This window comes from Oncorhynchus kisutch, linkage group LG14 (genome assembly GCF_002021735.2).
Source record: "Oncorhynchus kisutch isolate 150728-3 linkage group LG14, Okis_V2, whole genome shotgun sequence".
NCBI classification, from domain to species: Eukaryota; Metazoa; Chordata; class Actinopteri; order Salmoniformes; family Salmonidae; genus Oncorhynchus; species Oncorhynchus kisutch.
This window is the reverse complement of record NC_034187.2, coordinates 86,604,250-86,628,065: the sequence shown is the minus strand read 5'-3', so window position 1 is coordinate 86,628,065 and position 23,816 is coordinate 86,604,250. Positions and strand designations below refer to the sequence as shown.

Sequence of the window (23,816 nt, the reverse complement as noted above, 5' to 3'; positions counted from 1 at the left end):
GGTAGAGGACTAGAGGAGATGGGTATAACGTGATGGAGGTAGAGGACCAGAGGAGATGGGTATGAGGTGATGGAGGTAGAGGACCAGAGGAGATGGGAATGAGGTGATGGAGGTAGAGGACTAGAGGAGATGAGTATGAGGTGATGGAGGTGGAGGACTAGAGGAGATGTGTATGTGATGGAGGTAGAGGACTAGAGGAGATGGGTATGAGGTGATGGGGTAGAGGACTAGAGGAGCCTGGGTATGAGGAGATGGAGGTAGATGACTAGAGGAGATGGGTATGAGGTTATGGAGGTGGAGGACTAGAGGAGATGGGTATGAGGTGTTGGAGGTGGAGGACCAGAGGAGATGGTTGTGAGGTGATGGAGGTAGAGGACTAGAGGAGATAGGTATGAGGTGATGGAGGTAGAGGACTGGAAGAGACGAGTAAAAGGTGATGGAGGTAGAGGACTGGAAGAGACGAGTAAGAGGTGATGGAGTTCGAAAAGAGGAATAGGGGGAGGGACTTGAGGTTAAGTTAAAGGAGAAAGTAACTTCACAGCAGATAATAGGAAGAGGTGAAAGAGGAAGACAAGGGTGGGAGGAAGAGGTGAAAGAGGAAGACAAGGGTGGGAGGAAGAGGTGAAAGAGGAAGACAAGGGTGGGAGGAAGAGGTGAAAGAGGAAGACAAGGGTGGGAGGAAGAGGTGAAAGAGGAAGACGAGGGTGGGAGGAAGAGGTGAAAGAGGAAGACGAGGGTGGGAGGAAGAGGTGAAAGAGGAAGACGAGGGTGGGAGGAAGAGGTGAAAGAGGAAGACAAGGGTGGGAGAGAGGTGAAAGAGGAAGACAAGGGTGGGAGGAAGAGGTGAAAGAGGAAGACGAGGGTGGGAGGAAGAGGTGAAAGAGGAAGACAAGGGTGGGAGGAAGAGGTGAAAGAGGAAGACAAGGGTGGGAGGAAGAGGTGAAAGAGGAAGACGAGGGTGGGAGGAAGAGGTGAAAGAGGAAGACGAGGGTGGGAGGAAGAGGTGAAAGAGGAAGACGAGGGTGGGAGGAAGAGGTGAAAGAGGAAGACATGGGTGGGAGGAAGAGGTGAAAGAGGAAGACAAGGGTGGGAGGAAGAGGTGAAAGAGGAAGACGAGGGTGGTACGGAAGAGGTGAAAGAGGAAGACAAGGGTGGGAGGAAGAGGTGAAAGAGGAAGACGAGGGCGGGAGGAAGAGGTGAAAGAGGAAGACAAAGGTGGGAGGAAGAGGTGAAAGAGGAAGACGAGGGTGGGAGGAAGAGGTGGAAAGAGGAAGACAAGGGTGGGAGGAAGAGGTGAAAGAGTAAGACAAGGGTAGGAGGAAGAGGTGAAAGAGGAAGACAAGGGTGGGAGGAAGAGGTGAAAGAGTAAGACAAGGGTGGGAGGAAGAGGGTGAAAGAGGAAGACGAGGGTGGGAGGAAGAGGTGAAAGAGGAAGACGAGGGTGGGAGGAAGAGGTGAAAGAGGAAGACGAGGGTGGGAGGAAGAGGTGAAAGAGTAAGACGAGGGTGGGAGGAAGAGGTGAAAGAGGAAGACGAGGGTGGGAGGAAGAGGTGAAAGAGGAAGACGAGGGTGGGAGGAAGAGGTGAAAGAGGAATACAAGGGTGGGAGGAAGAGGTGAAAGAGGAAGACGAGGGTGGGAGGAAGAGGTGAAAGAGGAAGACAAGGGTGGGAGGAAGAGGTGAAAGAGGAAGACGAGGGTGGGAGGAAGAGGTGAAAGAGGAAGACAAGGGTGGGAGGAAGAGGTGAAAGAGGAAGACAAGGGTGGGAGGAAGAGGTGAAAGAGGAAGACGAGGGTGGGAGGAAGAGGTGAAAGAGGAAGACAAGGGTGGGAGGAAGAGGTGAAAGAGGAAGACAAGGGTGGGAGGAAGAGGTGAAAGAGGAAGACAAGGGTAGGAGGAAGATGTGAAAGAGGAAGACAAGGGTGGGAGGAAGATGTGAAAGAGGAAGACAAGGGTGGGAGGAAGAGGTGAAAGAGGAAGATGAGGGTGGGATGAAGAGGTGAAATAGGAAGACAAGAAAGTGGGAGGAAGACGTGAAAGAGGAAGACGAGGGTGGGAGGAAGAGGTGAAAGAGGAAGACAAGGAAGTGGGAGGAATATGTGAAAGAGGAAGACAAGGGTGGGAGGAAGAGGTGAAAGAGGAAGACGAGGGTGGGAGGAAGAGGTGAAAGAGGAAGACAAAGGTGGGAGGAAGAGGTGAAAGAGGAAGACGAGGGTGGAAGGAAGATGTGAAAGAGGAAGACAAGGGTGGGAGGAAGATGTGAAAGAGGAAGACAAGGATGGGAGGAAGAGGTGAAAGAGGAAGACAAGGGTGGGAGGAAGATGTGAAAGAGGAAGAAAGGGTGGGAGGAAAAGGTGAAAGAGGAAGACAAGGGTGGGAGGAAGAGGTGAAAGAGGAAGACAAGGGTGGGAGGAAGAGGTGAAAGAGGAAGACAAGGGTGGGAGGAAGAGGTGAAAGAGGAAGACGACGGTGGGAGGAAGAGGTAAATACATAGAACAAAAGGGCAGAGAGCCTCTCCCCTCCCCTTCACTGCCTCCCTCAGTCTTCTCCTGCTGAAGGTGTTAGCAAATGTATATCAAGACTCAGTGGACTGAAGATAATGAAGATTGGCACCCTATTCTGGCACCCTATCCCCTATGTAGTGTAATACCTTCAAACAACACAAGTCAAAAGTAGTGCACTTAATAGTGAATTGGGTACTATTTGGAACACACAGTGCTCTCGCTGACTGCCACTGAGCCACGGAGAAAAGGGCAGGCCATGCATTCACTGCTGTCGTCCATTACTCTCTCTGCATATTTACTCACTCGCTAAAACAACGGTTACAAATCGCAGCTTATTCTCCAGATGCTGCACTACATTTGACCAGGGCCCCACAGAGCACTTAGTGCACGTAGGGAATAACGTGCTGTTCGGGACACACTTCAACACCTCCTGTACCTTTAACCTTGTCACGACTTCCGCCGAAGTCGGTCCCTCTCCTTGCTCGGGCGGTCAACGCCACCGGTATTCTATCCATCGCCAATCAACTTTTCATTTTCCATTTGTTTTGTCTTTTGTTTTACACACCTGGTTTCAATTCCCCCCAAATGACATGTTCATTATTTAACTCTCTGTTTTCCCCCATGGTTGTTGTGCGTGTTTATTCGTTGTGAAGTGGTCAGTACTTCTGTGAGCTCATGTGTTTCCCAGTGGGGAATTTATTGTTGTTTTATTTTGAGTAAAAGTTACAAAAAAAAAGTACACACCGATTCTTTACAAACCTTCTAATCTCTTCCCTCTGTTTCTACACTCATGTATCCCTCCCTCTGTTTTAGACAATAATTTATCCCTCTCTCTGTCCCGTTCCACCACTGGGGACAGAAAGAGGAACCCGTTGTGTGACTTTGCAGAAAAACTGTTGTAGAAGAGAATTCGAAAGGTGTACATCAACAAGTGTACAACAACTGGGAACTCGTATAGGTGTGGTAATAAGACTATCGTTAGCAGTTGATGTTATTGTTTAATGATACAGAAACCCAAAGCAAATCAGGGGGAGAACAATGCGTTTATTCAAAGAGAACGTATCATAGTTGTTATGCTGGAAAGTAGATGTTTATTCTTCCCTGTCCTCAGTGTCTTCTCCACTGAACAAAGAGGCAGGATTTAGTTTATACCCAAGCCCAGCCTGTGGTTGACCAATTATAATTATTTGCAATTAAATTGGGCAAATGGCTAAATACCAATTATCCCGTTTCAGGCTCAATGTATAGACAATTTGGACCAATGAGAACTTGCCACATGTAGCTATGAGTCTCGGACTGAAACCCCTCCCATGTCCCCGATCCATGAATCATCAGTTCCCCCCCATGAATCACCAGTTCCCCCCCATGAATCACCAGTTCCCCCCATTAATCACCAGTCCCCCCCCCATTAATCACCACTTCCCCCCCATGAATCACCAGTTCCCCCCATTAATCACCAGCCCCCCCCCCATTAATCACCAGTTCCCCCCATTAATCACCAGTTCCCCCCCATTAATCACCAGTTCCCCCCCATTAATCACCAGTTCCCCCCCATTAATCACCAGTTCCCCCCCATTAATCACCAGTTCCCCCCCATTAATCACCAGCCCCCCTCCCCCATTAATCACCAATTCCCCCCCATTAATTGCCAGCCCCCCCCATTAATAATCAGTTACCCCCCATGAATCATCAGTTCCCCCCATGAATCATCAGTTCCCCCCATTAATCACCAGTTCCCCCCATTAATCATCAGTTCCCCCCATGAATCATCAGTTCCCCATGAATCATCAGTTCCCCATGAATCATCAGTTCCCCATGAATCATCAGTTCCCCATGAATCATCAGTTCCCCATGAATCATCAGGTCCCCATGAATCATCAGGTCCCCATGAATCATCAGTTCCCCATGAATCATCAGTTCCCCATGAATCATCAGTTCCCCATGAATCATCAGTTCCCCATGAATCATCAGGTGCCACATGAATCATCAGATCCCCATGAATCATCAGTTCCCCATGAATCATCAGGTTCCCCATGAATCATCAGGTCCCGATTACAGACAAACAACTATTTCCACTGACCGGTAATTACCTCTTGACCTCTAGTCCTCTGTGTTGTGTATTTATCTTAGAATACTCTTACGTGTATAACAACCAGGAGCACTACTTACACACTGATATCTTGTGATGATTGTCTTTACTGGGCATCATCTTGACTCCTCTGGACTTCAGCTCGGTCATCTTCTTCACTGTGGAGACCAGAGGATAATGTACAGTCAGTACTGTAGAGACCCGAGGATAATGTAGTCAGGTTCCCTGTTTAATCAGTACTGTAGAGACCAGAGGATAATGTACAGTCAGGTTCCCTGTTTAATCAGTACTGTAGAGACCAGATGATAATGTGCAGTCAGTACTGTAGAGACCAGAGGATAATGTACAGTCAGTACTGTAGAGACCAGAGGATAATGTACAGGCAGGTTCCCTGTTTAATCAGTACTGTAGAGACCAGATGATAATGTGCAGTCAGGACTGTAGAGACCAGAGGATAATGTACAGCCAGGTTCCCTGTTTAATCAGTACTGTAGAGACCAGAGGATAATGTACAGTCAGTACTGTAGAGACCAGAGGATAATGTACAGTCAGGTTCCCTGTTTAATAAGTACTGTAGAGACCAGAGGATAATGTACAGTCAGGTTCCCTGTTTAATCAGTACTGTAGAGACCAGAGGATAATGTACAGTCAGAACTATAGAGACCAGAGGATAATGTACAGTCAGTACTGTAGAGACCAGAGTATAATGTACAGTCAGTACTGTAGAGACCAGAGGATACTGTACTGTCAGGTTACCTGTTTAATCAGTACTGTAGAGACCAGAGGATAATGTACAGTCAGTACTGTAGAGACCAGAGTATAATGTACAGTCAGTACTGTAGAGTCCCGAGGATAATGTAGTCAGGTTCCCTGTTTAATCAGTACTGTAGAGACCAGAGGATAATGTACAGCCAGTACTATAGAAACCAGAGGATAATGTACATTCAGTACTGTAGAGACCAGAGGAAAATGTACAGTCAGGTTCCCTGTTTAATCAGCACTGTAGAGAGCACACACACGCACACACACACACACACACACACACACACACACACACACACACACACACACACACACACACACACACACACACACACACACACACACACACACACACACACACACACACACACACACACACACACACACACACACACACACACACACAGCTGAGCAGGTCGGCTTTGGCATGATACTGTATCAGCCTACAACACTGTCTGGTTCCTCTGTCATAAGATCCACTGAGAGATGGTTCTGTATTAGTTGTTAACACTGTCTGGGTCCTCTGTCATTAGATCCACTGAGAGATGGTTATGTATTAGTTGTTAACACTGTCTGGGTCCTCTGTCATTAGATCCACTGAGAGATGGTTCTGTATCAGCCTAAAACACTGTCTGGGTCCTCTGTCATAAGATCCACTGAGAGATGGTTCTGTATCAGCCTACAACACTGTCTGGTTCCTCTGTCATAAGATCCACTGGGAGATGGTTCTGTATTAGTTGTTAACACTGTCTGGGTCCTCTGTCATTAGATCCACTGAGAGATGGTTCTGTATCAGCCTAAAACACTGTCTGGGTCCTCTGTCATAAGATCCACTGAGAGATGGTTCTGTATCAGCCTACAACACTGTCTGGGTCCTCTGTCATAAGATCCACTGAGAGATGGTTCTGTATCAGCCTAAAACACTGTCTGGGTCCTCTGTCATAAGATCCACTGAGAGACGGTTCTGTATCAGCCTACAACACTGTCTGGGTCCTCTGTCATAAGATCCACTGAGAGATGGTTCTGTATTAGTTGTTAACACTGTCTGGGTCCTCTGTCATAAGATCCACTGAGAGATGGTTCTGTATTAGTTGTTAACACTGTCTGGTTCCTACGATCCCGTTGGGGAAACACAACAGGAAGGAGATCATACTATCACTTTATCTTGTAATTCTGTCCAGGGTGGTAACTCTGTACGTTTATAGCTTCACTCTCCTCTGCACACCAGCTACATTTTGCCCCCCCCGACGTCCCTTGATTTCCTGCATGGATTCTGTAGGCAGCGTACGGCTTCCGCAGTAAACTAATATTTCATTTAAAAACATTGAATGTGATGTGAATGAATATAATATATCTACTTCTAGACTTTGTATGGGTGGTACATTGTGGTAAATTCAGAGTGGGCACAATGAACTGCTGATATCCAAATGAGATAGTGTTAGTATTTAATGGTTTATCAGGATCCACAGCAGCTGCAGCAGGCGTAGCGACTACTCTTCCTGGGGTTCAATGGTATGACATAGATGTGTACAGTCTTCACTGCAAGAGGGAAGTCATTTGAGGGGTATTTAGATGGATTGTTTATTAAAATATCTGACGAACACACTCATAATTCTCACGAACACAACTTGATTATTTCATATCTCAACAGCTTATAGTTCTTGTTGGTTAATAAACATTTGTATTTTCAGTCACTATTAAATGATCAAAGCCTTGTGCCTTTGTGCCAAACTACACTTCAATCTTAATTGCTCTATCTTCGTCGGGCGTTAATTAAAGAGGCTCTAGTGTCAAAAGTTAGTTTGCAATTTTTGTTGTGTAAAAACGGTTCGGCAGAGTCCTGTTTCAGAGGATGCATGGCTCTCAACCTCCCCCTCTAAGACCAGTCTGATAGGAATATAAAGACCAGTCTGATAGGAATATAAAGACCAGTCTGATATTAATATAAAGACCAGTCTGATAGGAATATAAAGACCAGTCTGATAGGAATATAAAGACCAGTCTGATATTAATATTAAGACCAGTCTGATAGGAATATAAAGACCAGTCTGATAGGAATATAAAGACCAGTCTGATATTAATATTAAGACCAGTCTGATAGGAATATAAAGACCAGTCTGATATTAATATTAAGACCAGTCTGATAGGAATATAAAGACCAGTCTGATAGGAATATAAAGACCAGTCTGATAGGAATATAAAGATCAGTCTGATATTAATATTAAGACCAGTCTGATAGGAATATAAAGACCAGTCTGATAGGAATATAAAGACCAGTCTGATAGGAATATAAAGACCAGTCTGTTAGGAATATAAAGACCAGTCTGATAGGAATATAAAGACCAGTCTGATAGGAATATAAAGACCAGTCTGATAGGAATATGAAGACCAGTCTGATAGGAATATTAAGACCAGTCTGATAGGAATATTAAGACCAGTCTGATAGGAATATAAAGACCAGTCTGATAGGAATAGTTAAGACCAGTCTGATAGGAATATTAAGACCAGTCTGATAGGAATTGTTAAGGCCAGTCTGATTGGAATTGTTAAGACCAGTCTGATTGGAATTGTTAAGACCAGTCTGATAGGAATAGTTAAGACCAGTCTGATAGGAATATAAAGACCAGTCTGATAGGAATATTAATATTAAGACCAGTCTGATGGGAATATTAAGACCAGTCTGATGGGAATATTAAGACCAGTCTGATTGGAATATTAAGACCAGTCTGCTAGGAATATTAAGACCAGTCTGATAGGAATAGTTAAGACCAGTCTGATAAGAATTGTTAAGACCAGTCTGATAGGAATTGTTAAGACCAGTCTGATGGGAATATAATATTAATATTAAGACCAGTCTGATGGGAATATTAAGACCAGTCTGATGGGAATATTAAGACCAGTCTGATGGGAATATTAAGACCAGTCTGATAGGAATATTAAGACCAGTCTGATGGAAATATTAAGACCAGTCTGATGGGAATATTAAGACCAGTCTGATAGGAATATAAAGACCCGTCTGATAGGAATATTAAGACCAGTCTAATAGGAATATTAAGACCAGTCTGATAGGAATATTAAGACCAGTCTGATAGGAATATTAAGACCAGTCTGATAGGAATATTAAGACCAGTCTGATAGGAATATTAAGACCAGTCTGATAGGAATATTAAGACCAGTCTGATAGGAATATTAAGACTAGTCTGATAGGAATATAAAGATCAGTCTGATAGGAATATAAAGACCAGTCTGATGGGAATATTAAGACCAGTCTGATTGGAATATTAAGACCAGTCTGATAGGAATATTAAGACCAGTCTGATGGGAATATTAAGACCAGTCTGATGGGAATATTAAGACCAGTCTGATAGGAATAGTTAAGACCAGTCTGATAAGAATTGTTAAGACCAGTCTGATGGGAATATAATATTAATATTAAGACCAGTCTGATGGGAATATTAAGACCAGTCTGATGGGAATATTAAGACCAGTCTGATGGGAATATTAAGACCAGTCTGATTGTCACGCCTTGGTCATTGTATTTGTGTTTTCGTTATATATTTGGTCAGGCCAGGGTGTGACAGGGGTTTATGTTATTGTATTTCGTATTGGGGTTTGTAGTATTTGGGATCGCGGCTGATTAGGGGTGTTGTATAGGCTTGGCTGCCTGAGGCGGTTCTCAATCAGCAGTCAGGTGATTCTCGTTGCCTCTGATTGGGAACCGTATTTAGGTAGCCTGAGTTTCGCTTTGTCTTTCATGGGTGATTGTTCCTGTCTCTGTGTAGTTTCACCAGATAGGCTGTATTAGGTTGGTGGGTGATTGTTCCTGTCTCTGTGTAGTGTCACCAGATAGGCTGTATTAGGTTGGTGGGTGATTGTTCCTGTCTCTGTGTAGTGTTCACCAGATAGGCTGTAATAAGTTTCACGTTCCGTTTGTTGTTTTTGTATTTATAAGTTATTTCATGTATCGCCGTTTTCTTCATTAAAGATCATGAGTAACCACCACGCTGCATTTCGGTCCGACTCTCCTTCAACAAATGAAGAACGCCGTTACACTGATAGGAATAGTTAAGACCAGTCTGATAAGAATTGTTAAGACCAGTCTGATGGGAATATAATATTAATATTAAGACCAGTCTGATGGGAATATTAAGACCAGTCTGATGGGAATATTAAGACCAGTCTGATGGGAATATTAAGACCAGTCTGATAGGAATATTAAGACCAGTCTGATGGAAATATTAAGACCAGTCTGATAGGAATATTAAGACCAGTCTGATGGGAATATTAAGACCAGTCTGATAGGAATATTAAGACCAGTCTGATGGAAATATTAAGACCAGTCTGATGGGAATATAAAGACCAGTCTGATAGGAATATTAAGACCAGTCTGATAGGAATATTAAGACCAGTCTGATAGGGATATTAAGACCAGTCTGATAGGAATATTAAGACCAGTCTGATAGGAATATTAAGACCAGTCTGATAGGAATATTAAGACCAGTCTGATAGGAATATTAAGACCATTCTGATAGGAATATTAAGACCAGTCTGATAGGAATATTAAGAACAGTCTGATAGGAATATTAAGACCAGTCTGATAGGAATATTAAGACTAGTCTGATAGGAATATTTAGACCAGTCTGATCGGAATATTAAGACCAGTCTGATAGGAATATTAAGACCAGTCTGATAGGAATATTAAGACTAGTCTGATAGGAATATTTAGACCAGTCTGATCGGAATATTTAGACCAGTCTGATAGGGATATTGAAGACCAATCAAAACTGTTTTTTTTATCAGTAACATAGTTGGTTATGGTATGAATTGTGACAGAAGAAACTCAGCCTATCCAGCCGTCGCACATTGACCATATGAACATGGAACAAGGGTAGACTATTGTGCTTCTGGTGCCTATATACTTTGTATTTCAGAACCATAAAAACATAATATTTTTGTACCTATTGATACACAATACCACATAACGACATACCAAACAGTTTAGACATGTTTGCTCATTTATAATTTAAAAAAAAGAAATATAACATTTTCCGAAGTATTCAGACCCTTTACTCAGTACTTTGTTGAAACACCTTTGACAGCGATTACAGCCTCAAGTATTAGGTATGACGCTACAAGCACACGTCAATACAGATTATCTCAAGCTCTGTCAGGTTGGATGGGGAGCGTTGCTGAAAAGCAATTTTCAGGTCTCTCCAGGAATGTGCGATCGGGTTCAAGTCCGGGCTCTGGCTGGGCCCCTCAAGGAAATTCAGAGAATTGTCCCGAAGCCACTCCTTTGTTGTTTTGGCTGTGTGCTTAGGGTTGTTGTCCTGTTGGAAGGTGAACCTTCACCCCAGCCTGAGGTCCTGAGCGCTCTGGAGCAGGTTTTCATCAAGGATCTCTCTGTATTTCGCTCCATTCATCTTCACCTTGATCCTGACTAATCTCCCAGTCCCTGCCACCACCATGCTTCACCGTAGGGATGCTGCCACCACCATGCTTCACCATAGGGATGCTGCCACCACCATGCTTCGGGTTCTTGGTCATCTCACTGACCAAGGGCCCTTCTCCCCCGGTTGCTCAGTTTGTCTGGGCGGCCAGCTCTAGGAATAGTCTTGGTGGTTCCAAACATCTTCCATTTAAGAATGACGGAGGCCACTGTGTTCTTGGGGACCTTCAATGCTGCAGAAATGTTTTGGTACCCTTCCCCAGATGTGTGCCTCGACACAATTCTGTCTCGGAACTCTATGGAACTCTACGGACAATTCCGTCGACCTCATGGCTTGGTTTTTGCTCTGACGTGCACTGTCAACTGTGGGACCTTATATAGACAAGTGTGTGCCTTACCAAATCATGTTCAATCAATTGAATTTACCACAGGTGGAATTCAGTCAAGTTGTAGAAACATCTCAAGGATGATCAATAGAACCAGGATGCACCTGGGCTAAATTTTTTGTATCTTTTCAAAGGTGCTGAATACTTATGTAAATAAGGTATCTGTTTTTTATTTTTAATAAATGTTCAAATATTTCTAAAAACCAGTTTTCATTTTTGTCACACCTTGATCTGTTTCACCTGTCTTTGTGATTGTCTCCACCCCCCTCCAGATGTCGCCCATATTCCCCATTATCCCCTGTGTATTTATACCTGTGTTCTCTGTTTGTCTGTTCCCAGTTGTCAAGTCAACCAGCAGTTTTGTCTCAGCTCCCGCTTTTCCCCAGGCTGTCATGAGCCTGTACCCGCCCACCTGACCACTCTGCCTGTCCTGAGCCTGTACCCGCCCACCTGACCACTCTGCCTGTCCTGAGCCTGTACGCGCCCACCTGACCACTCTGCCTGTCCTGAGCCTGTACCCGCCCACCTGACCACTCTGCATGTCCTGAGCCTGTACCCGCCCACCTGACCACTCTGCCTGTCCTGAGCCTGTACCCGCCCACCTGACCACTCTGCCTGTCCTGAGCCTGTACCCGCCCACCTGACCACTCTGCCTGTCCTGAGCCTGTACCCGCCCACCTGACCACTCTGCCTGTCCTGAGCCTGTACCCGCCCACCTGACCACTCTGCCTGTCCTGAGCCTGTACCCGCCCACCTGACCACTCTGCCTGTCCTGAGCCTGTACCCGCCCACCTGACCACTCTGCCTGTCCTGAGCCTGTACCCGCCCACCTTACCACTCTGCCTGTCCTGAGCCTGTACCCGCCCACCTGACCACTCTGCCTGTCCTGAGCCTGTACCCGCCCACCTGACCACTCTGCCTGTCCTGAGCCTGTACCCGCCCACCTGACCACTCTGCCTGTCCTGAGCCTGTACCCACCCACCTGACCACTCTGCCTGTCCTGAGCCTGTACCCGCCCACCTTACCACTGTGCCTGCACTTTAGCTCCTACTCTGGATTATCGACCCCTGCTACCTATCCTACCTTGATATCTGATAGGATATGGGGGGCAAAAAAGTATTTACTCAGTCACCAATTGTGCAAGTTCTCCCACTTAAAAATATGAGAGAGGCCTGTAATTTTCATCATATGTATACTTCAACTATGACAGACAAAATTATTTTAAAAAATCCAGAAAATCACATTGTAGGATTTTTTGTGAATTTATTTGCAAATTATGGTTGAAAATAACTATTTGGTCAATAAAAAAGTTTAGATCAATACTTTGTTATATACCCTTTGTTGGCAATGACAGAGGTCAAACGTTTTCTGTAAGTCTTCACAAGGTTTTCACACACTGTTGCTGGTATTATGGCCCATTCCTCCATGCAGATCTCCTCTAGAGCAGTGATGTTTTGTGGCTGTTGCTGGGCAACACAGACTTTCAACTCCCTCCAAAGATTTTCTATGGGGTTGAGATCTGGAGACTGGCTAGGCCACTCCAGGACCTTGAAATGCTTCTTACGAAGCCACTCCTTCATTGCCCGGGCGGAGTGTTTAGGATCATTGTCATGCTGAAAGACCCAGCCAAGTTTCATCTTCAATGCCCTTGCTGATGGAAGGAGGTTTTCACTCAAAATCTCACGATACATGGCCCCATTCATTCTTTCCTTTACACGGATCAGTCGTCCTGGTCCCTTTGCAGAAAAACAGCCCCAAAGCATGATGTTTCCACCCCCATGCTTCACAGTAGGTATGGTGTTCTTTGGATGCAACTCAGCATTCTTTGTCCTCCAAACACGACAAGTTTAGTTTTTACCAAAAAGTTATATTTTGGTTTCATCTGACCATATGACATTCTCCCAATCTTCTTCTGGATCCTCCAAATGCTCTCTAGCAAACTTCAGACGGGCCTGGATATGTACTGGCTTAAGCATGGGGACACGTCTGGCACTGCAGGATTTGAGTCCCTGGCGGCGTAGTGTGTTACTGATGGTAGGCTTTGTTACTTTGGTCCCAGCTCTCTGCAGGTCATTCACTAGGTCCCCCCGTGTGGGTCTGGGATTTTTGCTCATTTTGACCCCACGGGGTGAGATCTTGCATGGAGCCCCAGGTCGAGGGATATTATCAGTGTTCTTGTATGTCTTCCATTTCCTAATAATTGCTCCCACATTTGATTTCTTCAAACCAAGCTGCTTACCTATTGCAGATTCAGTCTTCCCAGCCTGGTGCAGGTCTACAATTTTGTTTCTGGTGTCCTTTGACAGCTCTTTGGTCTTGGCCATAGTGGAGTTTGGAGTGTGACTGTTTGAGGTTGTGGACAGGTGTCTTTTATACTGATAAGAAGTTCAAACAGGTGCCATTAATACAGGTAACGAGTGGAGGACAGAGGAGCCTCTTAAAGAGGAAGTTACAGGTCTGTGAGAGACAGAAATCTTGCTTGTCTGTAGGTGACCAAATACTTATTTTCCACCATAATTTGCAAATAAATTCATAAAAAATCCTACAATTAATTTTGTCTGTCATAGTTGAAGTGTACCTGTTATGAAAATTACAGGCCTCTCTCCTCTTTTTATGTGGGAGAACTTGCACAATAGGTGGCTGACTAAATACTTTTTTGCCCCACTGTAACTCAGTGCATTATGATGTAGATTGCTGAGTATTTTTTATTTAATCCATTTTAGTATAAGTAACGTAAAAGAAAATGTGGAAAAAGTCAAGGGGTCTGAATATGTTCCGAAGGCACTATATTATATATTATATACACTATATTATATATTATATACACTATATTATATATTATATACACTATATTAGATATTATATACACTATATTAGATATTATATACACTATATTATATTATATACACTATATTAGATATTAAATACACTATATTAGATATTATATACACTATATTAGATATTATATACACTATATTAGATATTATATACACTATATTAGATATTATATACACTATATTAGATATTATATACACTATATTAGATATTATATACACTATATTATATATTATATACACTATATTATATATTATATACACTATATTAGATATTATATACACTATATTAGATATTATATACACTATATTAGATATTATATACACTATATTAGATATTATATACACTATATTAGATATTATATACACTATATTAGATATTATATACACTATATTATATATTATATAATATATATACACTTTATCAATAATTAATTTAATCTTGCTTATTGACAATGTGTGGTATGTCTATGCCCAGCCATAATGTAATTTACAGTAGACCTAGACCCTACATCAGTGTGAATGCTATTGAAGATATCCAATTACTTAGAACAATGTGGACTGCAAATGGATTCAACATACAACTTTAAACAATGCTACCTAATATAATGTTCCCTACATTATTCATCTCATATGTATACGTATATACACAGGCAATTAGCATTGGAGTGCTATAACATACCATTATCACTGTGTATCTAGCAGCAGGCAATTAGCATTGGTAGTAGTTTTGGAATTGTTAGTTAGATTACTTGTTGGTTATTACTGCATTGTCGGAACTAGAAGCACAAGCATTTCGCTACACTCGCATTAACATCTGCTAACCATGTGGATGTGACAAATAAAATTTGATTTGATTTGATTTAATGTATTTAGCATTAGTATTTAGTATTAGTATTTAGTATTAGTATTTATATATGGCTACATTTTTGTCAATTAGTTTCTGTATGCCATTTATTAACTAACTATAACAGACATATAACATTTGAATTGGAGTCCAAGACATAAAAGACTGTGAACACCATGGAGCACTTTCTGATTGGCTTCGACACACCCACAACTTGTTCATTCATTCAAACCCAGCCCCTTTCGCGCCAACGGCAGCAAGGGCGCCAATAATTGTAACAGTGAAAATAGCAACAATATTCCTGACTCACCCTTGAACCTATAGCACTAAGGCCTGTGCTGAGATTTACAAATAAGTTAGGTATGTTAAAATAGAGACATGAAGGTGCATTGTGTGAAAAGGAGATGAGTGGATCGTAGAGAGAGAGAGACAACAGAGAGAGAGACAGACATGTAGAGGGGGAGAGAGACAACAGAGAGAGAGAGACATGTAGAGGGGGAGAGAGACAACAGAGAGAGAGACAGACATGTAGAGGGAGAGAGACAGACATGTAGAGGGAGAGAGACAGATATGAATGTGAGAGAGGAGTTGAGAGAAGATGAGGACAATATAAAATGTTACTAATTTGAAATGAGCTGTGTCTATCGAGGACCGTGTGCAAGGATAATATGTGAGGGGATGGTGGGAGGAGGCCATTCGTTAATCTAATTAAAGTCTTAGTCCTCCTCCTCTCTCTGATTTCACTAATGGATTATATTTAAGTGATAATGCCTGAGACAACCGTGTTCGTGGGATATATTGGGGTGTTGTCGGGGGCCAGCAAACCGTCCAATATGTCCTCCAAACCCCGGCTTCAAGGACATCATCACTTTTATACAACGGGTTACCAACATAATCAAACAATGACTGACATATTTTCATTAACAACGTTAATTTGATTATTTTGTTATTTATTTATTCATCCACAAGATATAGTCCCGACACAAATCTAGGGTTGCTACCCAAACCGGATTGGTCGTTCATTCTATCTATTCGGTTAACAGAGACATTTTTTAAATTTGATTTATTTCACCTTTATTTAACCAGGTAGGGCAAGTTGAGAACAAGTTCTCATTTACAACTGCGACCTGGCCAAGATAAAGCAAAGATAAAGCAAAGCAGTTTGACACATACAACGACACAGAGTGACACATGGGATAAACAAACAAACAGTCAATAACACAATAGAAAAAAATCTATATACAGTGAGTGCAAATGAGGTAAGATAAGGGAGGTAAGGCAATAAATAGGCCATGGTGGTGAAGTAATTACAATTTAGCAATTAAACAATGGAGTGATAGATGTGCAGAAGATGAATGTGCAAGTAGAGATACTGGGGTGCAAAGGAGCAAGATAAATAAATAACAGTATGTGGATGAGGTAGTTGGATGGGCTGTTTACAGATGGGCTGTTTACAGATGGGCTGTTTACAGATGGTCTATGTACAGGTGCAGTGATCTGTGAGCTGCTCTGACAGCTGATGCTTAACGTTAGTGAGGGAGATATGGGTCACCAGCTTCCTTGATTTTTTTTGCAATGACACAGTAGTTCAGTCTTTTTTGTTCTGTGTCTATGGAAGTTCCTTCTAGATGTTCCATTGCCATACTTGCTGTCAACATTCTAATCCCTTGCTAGCTAGCCAACTATGGCTAACTTACAGTCACGTTAAACAGTGCAGCCAGAAGAACAACAGCAGCTGCATTTGTTCAAGCTGTTTTCTAGTGACATTTATTTGGATACGTCCATAAGAAGGAACTAATGAGGAGTGATTTCACCTGGCATAGATAATGTGTTCTCTCGTTAGGACAGAGGAGCTAGACAACACAACTAACACAATCACGGCAGGGTCGCCTAGTGGTTAGAGCGTTGGACTAGTAACCAAAAGGTTGCAAGTTCAAATCCCCGAGCTGACAAGGTACAAATCTGTTGTTCTGCCCCTGAACAGGCAGTTAACCCACTGTTCCTAGACCAGTTAACCTACTGTTCCACTGTTCCTAGACCAGTTAACCCTACTGTTCCACTGTTCCTAGACCAGTTAACCTACTGTTCCACTGTTCCTAGACCAGTTAAACCTACTGTTCCACTGTTCCTAGACCAGTTAACCTACTGTTCCTAGGCTGTCATTGTAAATAAGGATTTGTTCTTAACTGACTTGTCTAGTAAAATAAAGGTAAAAAAAAACTGAAGCTGGAAAGACTGCAAACTTTTCATTTTACCTTTGTCCATACAAATTATGCCAACTGATTCATGATTTTGACTGGCTGAGAAGCGCTGCCTATCTGTCTCGTCCCGGCACGTTCATCATTATGGGACAGCTAGTGATCATATTTGAATATTGTAACAATGTTGGAAATGTCGGAGAGACAGACAGCAAGGTTTATAAAAATCTCCGCTGTTGAAAACTAAATGTTAGTCTTAAAGACATGTGAGATAATGTCTAGATGCTTTTTATAGTGGAGATCAAGTTTATAAATTGCCTGGCTGGGCTGAAGAGACAGTGGCATGCACAGTCAGATGGAACAGAGTAAATAGGCATTTTAACTTCATAGATTTAGCCGGTGGCAACTTGGAATAGACACCGGCTGGAATGTTTAACCAATCAGCATTCAGGATTAGAACCACCCACTGAATACATTTATCTAACACAGGACCTGTAATCCTATTTTCCTATTTTCCTCTCCTCTGTCTCCCTCTTCTTCTCTCTCTGTCTTCCTCTCTCTGTCTTCCTCTCTCTGTCTTCCTCTCTCTCTGTCTGTCTCTCTCTCTGTCTTCCCCTCCTCTGTCTCCCTCTTCTTCTCTCTCTGTCTCTCTCTCTCTCCGTGTCTCTCTCTCTGTGTCTCTCTCTCTGTGTCTCTCTCTCTGTGTCTCTCTCATCCACTCATACTCTCTCTTGCTCTTTTTTTCTCTCTCTCTCTCTCACTCTCTCTCTCTCTCTCTCTCTCTGTGTCTCTCTCTCTTTGTCTCTCTCTCTCTGTGTCTCTCTCTCTGTGTCTCTCTCATCCACTCATACTCTCTCTTGCTCTTTTTTTCTCTCTCTCTCTCTCTCTCTCTCTCTCTCTCTCTCCCTCTCTTTTTCCCCATCCCTTGTTTTGATCTGTGAGAAGATGGGAGGAAGAGTGGAGGTGAGATGAGATTGAGGTTTGTATATTGCATTTGGACACACTAATCCATTTTCCTGTTCATCTGTTTTCAGCCCTGAACTACGACCCTCTGAGTGATGAGCCTGGGGACGTGTGTGAATGTGTACATGTTCGTGTTTGTGTGTGTGTGTGTGTGTGTGTGTGTGTCTACATGTGTGCGTGTGTATCATACCTTGGTACTGTGCACTGAAGCCCCTCAGCTTGTGGTTTCCATCAGAGGTAAAGTGTAGTCGTAGCCAGTTCTTACTGCTGAGGACGGGAGATGGCAGATTAGGACCAGTGAACCTGAAGAGAGGAGAGGAGAGGAGAGGAGAGGAGAGGAGAGGAGAGGAGAGGAGAGGAGAGGAGGGGAGAGGAGGGGAGAGGAGAGGAGAGGAGAGGAGAGGAGAGGAGAGGAGAGGAGAGGAGAGGAGAGGAGAGGAGAGGAGAGGAGAGGAGAGGAGAGGAGAGATAGTTTGAGTTCAAACAAGATGTTCAATGTACAGTGCACGTTAATCAATATTCAGTTACACACGTTAAGTGTTTCAGCCTCAGAACTACAAACATTTTAAAGGCAAGCTAGAAAACAACCACAGCACAGTTATTCCTACTATCAACTTAGATGATTCATACCAGGAAGAACTCCTTTAATATTTCTCCAAAAACCAAACCATAACACAAGAATTGCAACTGTGTAACCTCTAGAAGCCCTTCAAAAATATGCTAGTTCTGAATGGCAATATCTGGTATTAATTCCACACTGAATCATTCATAGCAGGAGCTGGACCACTCCAAAAGACTATCAGTGAATCTTAATATAGAAAGACATTTTATCACCATGATAGTCATCAAACACTGTTGACAATAGGAAACAACAGCAATATGAACACACTCTGTAGGGACTAGACTACAGTGTATAGGATCTGGTAAAGTACTCTACTGTAGCAATATGAACACACTCTGTAGGGACTAGACTACAGTGTATAGGATCTGGTAAAGTACTCTACTGTAGCAATATGAACACACTCTGTAGGGACTAGACTACAGTGTATAGGATCTGGTAAAGTACTCTACTGTAGCAATATGAACACACTCTGTAGGGACTAGACTACAGTGTATAGGATCTGGTAAAGTACTCTACTGTAGCAATATGAACACACTCTGTAGGGACTAGACTACAGTGTATAGGATCTGGTAAAGTACTCTACTGTAGCAATATTAATATATAGGATCTGCTAAAGTACTCTACTGTAGCAATATTAATATATAGGATCTGGTAAAGTACTCTACTGTAGCGATATTAATATATAGGATCTGGTAAAGTACTCTACTGTAGCAATATTAATATATAGGATCTCCTAAAGTACTCTACTGTAGCAATATTAATATATAGGATCTGCTAAAGTACTCTACTGTAGCAATATTAATATATAGGATCTCCTAAAGTACTCTACTGTAGCAATATGAACACACTCTGTAGGGACTAGACTACAGTGTATAGGATCTGGTAAAGTACTCTACTGTAGCAATATGAACACACTCTGTAGGGACTAGACTACAGTGTATAGGATCTGGTAAAGTACTCTACTGTAGCAATATGAACACACTCTGTAGGGACTAGACTACAGTGTATAGGATCTGGTAAAGTACTCTACTGTAGCAATATGAACACACTCTGTAGGGACTAGACTACAGTGTATAGGATCTGGTAAAGTACTCTACTGTAGCAATATGAACACACTCTGTAGGGACTAGACTACAGTGTATAGGATCTGGTAAAGTACTCTACTGTAGCAATATGAACACACTCTGTAGGGACTAGACTACAGTGTATAGGATCTGGTAAAGTACTCTACTGTAGCAATATGAACACACTCTGTAGGGACTAGACTACAGTGTATAGGATCTGGTAAAGTACTCTACTGTAGCAATATGAACACACTCTGTAGGGACTAGACTACAGTGTATAGGATCTGGTAAAGTACTCTACTGTAGCAATATTAATATATAGGATCTGCTAAAGTACTCTACTGTAGCAATATTAATATATAGGATCTGGTAAAGTACTCTACTGTAGCGATATTAATATATAGGATCTGGTAAAGTACTCTACTGTAGCAATATTAATATATAGGATCTCCTAAAGTACTCTACTGTAGCAATATTAATATATAGGATCTGCTAAAGTACTCTACTGTAGCAATATTAATATATAGGATCTGCTAAAGTACTCTACTGTAGCAATATTAATATATAGGATCTGCTAAAGTACTCTACTGTAGCAATATTAATATATAGGATCTGCTAAAGTACTCTACTGTAGCAATATTAATATATATGATCTGCTAAAGTACTCTACTGCATATCTGGACACACACACATGCGCTCTCACACACATAAACACACAAAAACACAAACACTGAGGCATTCTGGGAATCCACCACCCAATAGTCATAAAAAGGAAGTAAACATTTAGATTAATGCCAGCACCAGTATCAACGCCATGGGATAAAGCTCTCTAGGGATAAAGCTCTCTAGGGATAAAGCTCTGTTAGGATAAAGCCCTGTTAGGATAAAGCCCTGTTAGGATAAAGCCCTGTTAGGATAAAGCTCTGTTAGGATAAAGCCCTGTTAGGATAAAGCCCTGTTAGGATAAAGCTCTGTTAGGATAAAGCCCTGTTAGGATAAAGCTCTGTTAGGATAAAGCTGTGTAGGGATAAAGCTGTGTAGGGATAAAGCTCTGTTAGGATAAAGCCCTGTTAGGATAAAGCCCTGTTAGGATAAAGCTCTGTTAGGATAAAGCTGTGTAGGGATAAAGCCCTGTTAGGATAAAGCTGTGTAGGGATAAAGCCCTGTTAGGATAAAGCTGTGTAGGGATAAAGCTGTGTAGGGATAAAGCTGTGTAGGGATAAAGCCCTGTTAGGATAAAGCTGTGTAGGGATAAAGCCCTGTTAGGATAAAGCTGTGTAGGGATAAAGCCCTGTTAGGATTAAGCTGTGTAGGGATAAAGCTCTATTAGGATAAAGCTGTGTAGGGATAAAGCTCTGTTAGGATAAAGCCCTGTTAGGATAAAGCCCTGTTAGGATTAAGCTCTGTTAGGATTAATCTCTGTTAGAATTAAGCTCTGTTAGGATTAAGCTCTCTAGGGACAAAGCTGTGTAGGGAAATCTGTTTAAATATAAAGATGTGTAATGACAAAGCAGTGTAGTGACAAAGCTGTGTAGTGATAAAGCTGTGTAGTGATAAAGCTGTGTAGTGACAAAGCAGTGTAGTGACAAAGCTGTGTAGTGATAAAGCTGTGTAGTGATAAAGCTGTGTAGTGACAAAGCTGTGTAGTGATAAAGCTGTGTAGTGATAAAGCTGTGTAGTGACAAAGCTGTGTAGTGATAAAGCTGTGTAGTGATAAAGCTGTGTAGTGATAAAGCTATGTAAGGGTGAAGCTATGTAAATACTTCCGGAAGTATTCACCCCCCTTGGATTTGATCCTATTTTGTTGCCTTACAACCTGGAATTAAAATGAATTTTTTGGAGGTTTGTATCATTTCATTTACACAACATACCTACCACATTGAAGAATCAAAATAGTTTCTCGTGTGAAACAAATAAGAAACAAGACAACAAAAAATCTAACTTGAGCGTGCATAACTATTCACCCCCCAAAGTCAATACTTTGTAGAGCCACCTTTTTCAGCAATTACAGCTGCAAGTCTCTTGGGGTTTGTCTCTATAAGCTTGGCATATCTAGCCACTGGGATTTTCCCCATGCTTCAAGGCAAAACTGCTCCAGCTCCTTCAAGTTGGATGGGGTTCTGCTGGTGTACAGCAATCTTTGAGTCATACAAGACACAGATACTCATTTGGATTGAGGTCTGGGCTTTTACTAGGCCATTCCAAGACATTTAAATGTTTCCCCTTTAACCACTCGAGTGTTGCTTTAGCAGTATGCTTAGGGTCATTGTCCTGCTGGAAGGTGAACCTCTGTCCCAGTCTTAAATCTCTGGAAGACTGAAACAGGTCTCTCTCAAGAATTTCTCTGCATTTAGCGCCATCCATCACTCCTTTCAATTTTGACCAGTTTCCCAGTCCCTGCCGATGAAAAACATCCCCACAGCATGATGCTGCCACCACCATGCTTCACTGTAGGGATAGTGTTCTCGGGGTGATGAGGGGTGTTGGGTTTGCGCTAGACATAGCGTTTTGACTCCCACATGTATTTTGGTGAACATCAAACGCTTATTATTTTCTTTAAACAATGCCTTTTTTTTCTGGCCACTCTTCCATAAAGCCCAGCTCTGTGGAATGTACAGCTTAAAGGCTTGATTTCCAACAACGACGAGAAGGCCTACAGGGAGGAGGTGAGGGCCCTCAGAGTGTGGTGTCAGGAAAATAACCTCACACTCAATGTCAACAAAACAAAAGAGATGATTGTGAACTTCAGGAAACAGCAGAGGGAACACCTCCTATCCACATCAATGGGACAGTAGTGGAGAGGGTAGAACGTTTTAGGACGTTTTAAGTTCCTCGGCATACACATCACGGACAAACTGAATTGGTCCACCCCCACACACAGCGTGGTGAAGAAGGCGCAGCAGCGTCCCTTCAACCTCCCTTCAAGACTCACAAACGTTTACAGTTGCACAATCGAGAGCATCCTGGCGGGCTGTATCACCGCCTGGTACAGCAACTGCTCCACCCACAACCGTAAGGCTCTCCAGAGGGTAGTGAGGTCTGCACAACGCATCACCGGGGGCAAACTACCTGCCCTCCAGGACACCTACACCACCCGATGTCACAGGAAGTTCAAATAGTTCATCAAAGACATCAACCACCCGAGCCACTGCCTGTTCAACCCACTATCATCCAGAAGGCGAGGTCAGTACAGGTGCATCAAAGCAGGGACCCAGAGACTGAAAAAACAGCTTCTATCACAAGGCCATCAGACTGTTAAACAGCCACCACTAACATTGAGTGGCTGCTCCCATACATGTAATACATGTATCACTAGCCACTTTAAACTATGCCACTTAATATAATGTTTACATACCCTACATTACTCATCTCATATGTATATACTGTACTCGATACCATCTACTGCATCTTGCCTATGCCGTTCTGTATCATCACTCATTCATATATCTTTATGTACATATTCTTTATCCCTTTACACTTGTGTGTATAAGGTAGTCGTTTGGAATTGTTAGTTAGATTACTCGTTGGTTATTACTGCATTGTCGGAACTAGAAGCACAAGCATTTGCTACACTCGCATTAACATCTGCTAACCATGTGTATGTGACAAATATAATAACATTTGATTTTATTTAAGGTGGTCCTATGGACAGATACTCCAGGTTTATCTTTGGTCTCTATGTTTCCTCTCTGATTAATGGCCTCCTTGCCTGGTCTTTGAGTTTTGGTGGGCAGACCTCTCTTGGCAGGTTTGTTGTGGGGCCATATTCTTTCCATTTTTTAATAGTGTATCTAATGGTGCTCCCTGGGATGTTTATAACCCAACCCTGATCTGTACTTCTCCACTGACCTGCTTGGTCTTCATGGTGCCGCTAGCAAAGGAGGTGAACACTTTTCCGTTATTTTTTTTAAAACAAGTAACTTTTTCCATTTCACATCACCAATTTAAAATATTTTGTGTGTGTCCATTACATGAAATCCAAATAAAAATCATTTAAATTACAGGTTGTAATGCAACAAAATAGGAAAAACGCCAAGGGGGATGAATTATTTTGCAAGACACTGTATAAAGCTATGTACGGCTATGCACATTCATGTAG

General features: G+C 42.5%; 1 protein-coding gene across 1 annotated transcript in view; it reads right to left on the bottom strand.

Moving 5' to 3' along the window:
• csmd2 (CUB and Sushi multiple domains 2) overlaps positions 1 to 23,816 on the bottom strand; it is an 895,829-nt gene that overhangs the window by 494,006 nt on the left and 378,007 nt on the right. Inside the window, 2 exon segments of the mRNA XM_031789283.1 lie at positions 4,673 to 4,750; positions 18,222 to 18,334. Coding sequence (XP_031645143.1) covers positions 4,673 to 4,750; positions 18,222 to 18,334 — 191 coding nt within the window.